At 51.7% G+C, this 6,000-nt stretch overlaps 1 protein-coding gene across 6 annotated transcripts in view; it reads left to right on the forward strand.

Moving 5' to 3' along the window:
- Positions 1-6,000, forward strand: part of LRSAM1 (leucine rich repeat and sterile alpha motif containing 1) — a 34,097-nt gene that overhangs the window by 18,264 nt on the left and 9,833 nt on the right. For all 6 annotated transcript variants that reach the window (XM_040225177.1, XM_040225180.1, XM_040225176.1 and 3 more), the window contains 4 exons: positions 646-716; positions 3,253-3,352; positions 4,635-4,722; positions 5,715-5,789. In XM_040225177.1, coding sequence (XP_040081111.1) covers positions 646-716; positions 3,253-3,352; positions 4,635-4,722; positions 5,715-5,789 — 334 coding nt within the window. The remainder of the gene's footprint in view (positions 1-645; positions 717-3,252; positions 3,353-4,634; positions 4,723-5,714; positions 5,790-6,000) is intronic.

Below are 6,000 nucleotides of genomic sequence, written 5' to 3' on the forward strand. Positions count from 1 at the left end.
ATAGCTTTATAATTATATCGTAATTTATCATAATTAGCCCTCTGAACATCTAAGGGGCTTCCAGTGTTTTTGTAACTACAAACAATATGACAGTAAACGTCTTCTAGATATACCCTTAGGCACTTGGGTGAATGTTTTAGAAGGAAATATTGGAAGAACACTTAGCTAGGTATTGCCAGACTGCCTTCCAAAACACGTTTGACTGTTCACGTCCCTCAACAGTATGAAGTACCCATTTCTCCACCTTCATTGTCATTGCCAGCGGTTATCTAGTTTTCTTAAGCTCAACCAACCCAACATGTGAAAAGAAAGTTTTACTTTTTTCGTCACTGGCAGTATTAAGAATCTTTCCATTTTTTCCTTTTTTTTTTTTTTTTTAAGGTCACTTTTATTTAAGCATCAGTGAATTGGCTGTTTGCATCCTTGGCCTGTTTTTCTAAGGGAATTTTCATCTTTTTAAGCCACAAGCTCTTAACTGTAAAAGTTAACAGCCCCAGGGGAGGTGCATAATGCCACGGGCATATCAGAGGGCACATCCAGCTTGGTACATAAGGGAGGACTTCCTGAAGGAGGTGGTGGTCATCTGGTGAGATTTCCTATTGGAAATGTTACATTTGCTCAACATGTAGATCGCTTTCTTTCTAGAATAAGAATGGAACAGTTGATGTCCATAACGCAGGAGGAGACGGAGAACCTGCGGCGCCGTGAGATCGCCTGTGAGTCCTTGGGGGAGGGCGGGGTCCTGGGAGCAGAGGGGACAGCCGTCCCATCCCCCTGTCGGTCACCTTTGGGGGGCGCTGGGGGGTTGCCCCTCAAGACGGTCCTTCAAAACCTGTCGTGGCATGGGCTCTAGGGTCAGGCTAGACTTGGATTAAAAAATCCCAGCTCAGGCACGTAGCCATATGACCTAAGGGACATTAACTGATCCCTGACTTTTCCGAGCCTCAGTTTTCATATCTGTAAAATGGGGAAGAAGGTAATAATCTGCCTTGTCACGTCATTACCAGGGTCCGATAAGATCATGCTCGCGCAGAGCGAGCATTTCGTAAACGATGGCCATCAGGGCTGCTCTCCTTGAGAGCTGCGGTGGCCCCTCTCGTGGTCCTAGGAGCTCGCCTTCCTGCTGCTCCCTGAGGGGTCCCAGGGTGCTTCACTGTCCACACACACAAGGGCAGGGGGGGCCACGCCCTGCTTCAGAGCCTGAGTGATAAGAGGGGATGTTCTGTGCACCCTCAGCCCAGGTTCATCGTGTGCCCAGTGGTGGACTGGCAAGTCCCGTACACAGTCTCATCCCACTCCTGCCCCGTGAGGTGTCATGTCGTTAATTTCCCAATCTGAAGGTCACGGTCGTCCACCATTTATAGAGAAGCGTTGTGTTTGTATTGCCAGATGGATGTTTATCAAATAGCTGATTGGAAATAGGCTTAGTGTTAGGGGGCTTTTGTTTTCACCTTTTCAAACTTCCCTATTGCTTAGCTTTAAAAAAAAAAAGCGTGTATTATTTTATAACTGAAAAAGGTCAACAAAAGTAATGAAAAGGCAATAACCTAGAGTGATGGAGGGCATATGGTGTCAGGCCGTCCTGTGTGCTGCCAGAGGGAGTATGAATCGGCTGGATCTTTCTGGCGGGCAGAAAGGGCAACTCGTGTATATATTATTCATGACCTCGAACCTGTGCACTTCTAAGAGTTATTCTAGGAAGTGATCAAATAGTGAGATGTGCACAAAGATGTCTGAGCAGGGATATTTGTAGAAGTACCATTTGATAATCACAAGAAGACTTTGGATGCGCTGAAACGGAGGATTATCTTAAAACTTCAGTCATCCATGGGCTTTCCTTGTCGCTCAGCTGGTAAAGAATTCACCTGCTATGCGGGAGACCTGGGTTCGATCCCTAGGTTCAGAAGATCCCCTGGAGAAGGGAAAGGCTACCCACTCCAGTATTCCGGCCTGGAGAATTCCAGGGACCATATAGTCCATGGGGTCACAAAATGTTGCACACGACTGAGCGGCTTTCACTTTCACTTTTCGATCGTCCACGCACCATAGCGCTCCGTTGGTGCTGTTAACATGGCTGTGTTGATATAGGGATGCATTTATGAAAGGTGAGAAAGGAGGTATATTTAATGTGATAAGCATTTTAATTTTCTTGTGTTATGGTGAAATATCCAAAGCATAAAACTTGCCACTGTAACCACTCGTAGATGAATAGTTCTGTGGCGTTAATAGCTCTGATGGTGCATTATTCACCAGCACCCCCATCAAAACCTTTTCATCATTCGACAGGGAAACTGTACACCTACTAAATAGGGACTCCCCATCCCCCTTCCCCAGACCCTGTAGAGCCACCGCTCTACTTTCAGTCTGCCTTCTGTCTCTGAATTTGACTGCTCTCGGGACCACGTGTAAGTGGAATCACACAGCATGTGTCCTTTCCTGATTAGTTTCTTTCACATAACGCCCTCAAGCATCCATGTTGTAGCTTATGTCGGAATTTCCTTCCTTTTTAAGACTGAAATATTACAACGTATGGATAGACCACATTTTAAAAAATGTTATTTATGGCCGTGCTGGCTCTTCGTTGCTGCGAGGGTGTCTTTCTGGTTGTGGCAAGTGAGGGCCGCTCTCGAGGAGCGGCGCACGGGCTTCTCACTGCGGTGGCCTCGCTCGTTGCCGAGCACGGGCCCTAGGTGTTGCAGGCTCAGTAACTGTGGTGCACGGGCTTAGTTGCTTATGGCGTGCGGCGTCCTCCTGGACCAGAGATCGAGCCTGTGTCCCTTGCGCTGGCAGGCGCTCTCTTTCCCACTGGACCGCCAGGGACGTCCTTAGACTGCGTTTTGTTTATTCATTCATCCATCAGCGGGCACTTGGGCTGTTTCCATCTTTTTTTTGCCTGTTGTGATCCATGTTGCTATGAACATGGGTATGCAAATATTCAGGTCCCTGCTTTTAATTCTTTCATTAAAATTTTTTAAAATCCATCAATATACATTAAAAATTGATCAGTAGAAGATATATCAAAATAATATTTCTGGGTGACAAGACTGTAGGAGATTGTGTGTGTGTGTGTTCAGTCTCTTGTAACTCATCAGCCTTTTAAGCTGAAGTTACTTCTATAATTTAAAAAAAAAGATTTTTTTCCCAAGGGTGACTGTCAGGTGGGTGGCCAGGTGACCCCATAGGCCACCAGGAGCGGCTGCTCAGCCCCGGCCCCTCCCCCCGCACCCCCTGACCCCCAACGTGTTTCTTCAGCCGCCATGCAGCAGATGCTGACCGAAAGCTGTAAGAGCCGGCTCATTCAGATGGCCTACGAGTCTCAGAGGCAGAACCTGGTCCAGCAGGCCTGTTCCAGGTAAGATAAGGAAGGGGCTTCCCGAGTGAGGAAGTTGGGGGAGCTGGCTCAGAGCTCTGGAGTGAGCATTGGCACAGGAATCCCCTGCCATGTGTGGGCCACCAAACCCCGGGCCAGGTCCTCAAGAGTAAGTGACTGCTGGTCTTTGTGGCTTTTCTCGCTGGGCCCTAAGGAAGCACCACCAGCCGGTAGCAGAGCTTAGGGTTTGACCCAGGCAGTGTGCTCTAAACTGTGGCGACTCAGTCTCCCAAGTCACAGGTCAGGAGTGGGGTGCACTCAAGGGTGTGGTGAGGGGCTTGTCTCCTGACAGCCACTCTGGGCCTGGCCCTCCGAGTTCACCCCAGCACTGTTTTTGTGTCTGGAGGAGCTGCAGTGCCCAGCAGGTGAGCAAAGTGCCGTCGAGGCTCAGGAGCCCCAGACAGGGACAGGCCAGCAACTCTGACCGCTCTTGTGTCTCTCCTCCCCCTGGGCATCTGGAGCATGCCAGCCTCCCCCGTGTTCCTGCAGAGGCAGGGGTTCTCCTGCCTTCTAGGTGATGTGACTTTGTTTTTAGGAGCGTGGGCACTTGGGGCAGACAGATGTGGATTCATATCCCGCTTCTATTTCTTAGCTGTGATGTCTTGGGGAAGTTATTTTCCCTCTCTCAGCCTTGGTTTTCTTATCACTAAAATGGGATAAATGACAGTAGCTATTCCTAGAGTTACTGGAGGACTTGATGGACCTTAGTGATCATGTCAGCACATGAGGATGTAATAGATAGCAGCTGTTATGACACAAACTCAAAACCAAGATCGTGCCTAAATAATGGACATATTAAAGTGGTAGGGTTTGGGTTTTTGTGCCACTAGACTTGTTCTAGGGGGATGAGAGCAGGTCCACGGCCAGGCTGAGAAACACTGGGGTGGAGGGTGAGATGTTAGTGCCAGGAAGGACAGCTTTCTCTTAGCTTGTGGGGTTAACCTGAGAGGTCATGAGCTCCCTGTTGGTGGAAGATGGGTGGGCAGAGCCAGGCCACCACTTCAGGGGGGTGTCGTAGAGAGAATTCCCAGAGATCACCTCCCCAGCCCCAGAGACACAGACTCTGCCACCGCCCTGCCAGGGCTGTGGGATTCAGACAGAACTCCCATGTCCACCCAGCCCAGGACGTGGCCCCCAGCGGGTGCTCCATAAGTCTTGCTGAGTGAATAAATGGTTTATCTCCCATCTCCTCCAAGGTGCCTGGCACACAGTACGTGCTCAGGAAATGTTCAGAGAGTGAGTGAATTTGCTGTCTTTCTGGCAGCATGGCTGACATGGATGAGCAGTTCCAGCAGATTCTGTCGTGGCAACAGATGGGTCAGAACAAAGCCATCAGCCAGATCCTGCAGGAGGTGAGCCCTTACCCAGGGCATGGGGCGGGGGCACAGGGAGGGTGCAGGGAGCCGAGAGCAGGGCGGCTCGACTCCGTGTGGAGGTGCTATTCTGGAGAACATAAGAACCCAGATGCTCAGAGAGTTTAGAAACGCACAGACCGTCATGATGAGGGGCAGGGAGAGGGCTCTCTGGGTGGTGGTTTCCGCTCACTGAAGTCAGGAGAGCTGTCCTTCCCGGGCACGCCCTCCCCGTGCTGTGTGGGGCTCCCTCGTGAGGATCTGGTGGCAGCGCCCGCCCCCCCCCCCCCTGCAGAGTCGGAACAAGCCCCTGACTTCTCCCTTCCAGTCCCACCACCCTTTATCTGCTCTCCCTTGGGCTTAGGGGTCGCACAGCAGGTGCTACTGTGTGGACCAGCCCAGGAAGGCCCCCTCTTGACTTCCTCCCTCCTCTCTCCAAATTGTTCAGGCCCCAGGTTTCCCCATGGACCCTGTCAGGGTTCCCCTACCCTCTCGTCTCTTCTCTCATTTCTCTCTCTGTGACATCATCCTCCCATCACAGGCCCATCCTCCCTTTCCTTCCTCCCCAACTCCGACCTCTCTCTTGTTCCCCCCACAATGCTGTGGGCTTAGTCCTTGCAAGATTGTCTGAGGAAAAGGCTGTATTTCTCAGAGAGGATGTCCAGCCTTGGGGTTAAGATGAGGCTCTGAGCTGGACAGACTTGCGTCCTAGTGCCAGCCAGCTCACTTTCCCAAACCTCACTTTCCTCATCTGTGAAATGGGGCAGTGAAGGTGCCTCCCCCCACCCCCTTCATTGGTCGTTCCACGTGCACCACAGGGAGAGCCTGAGCACGTGGCCGGCAGGTAAGAAGTGCTTAATGAGTATTATTTTTTTTTAAATTAAGCAGGTGAGCTGGAAAGTTGCTGTCTAAGAAGGAGACAGGCGTAGGTTAGGGTGTCTTTGAGGCAGGTTGGGTTCGGGTCCCCTGAGCAGCCACGCCGTCTGTCACAGGGCGCCATGCAGAGGGCAGCCTTCGAGGCTCTCCAGGTGAAGAGGGACCTGAGGCACCGGCAGATCCGGGAGCAGGTGAGCACGGCCCTGCCCCCCAGACCGCGCTGTGGGCTTTCAGAGGCCACAGTTACGGTCTGAGTCCCGGCTCCTCCAGGCCAGGCCAGCAGGAGGTCTCCGCAGCACCTCCCTCCCCTCACGGGGCGTCACCTACTCGGGGCGTCACCTACTCGGGGCGTCACCTACCCGGGGCGTCACCTACCCGGGGCGTCACCTACCCGGGGCGTCA

The sequence above is a fragment of the Oryx dammah genome, unplaced genomic scaffold (genome assembly GCF_014754425.2).
Source record: "Oryx dammah isolate SB20612 unplaced genomic scaffold, SCBI_Odam_1.1 HiC_scaffold_25, whole genome shotgun sequence".
Classification (NCBI taxonomy): domain Eukaryota; kingdom Metazoa; phylum Chordata; class Mammalia; order Artiodactyla; family Bovidae; genus Oryx; species Oryx dammah.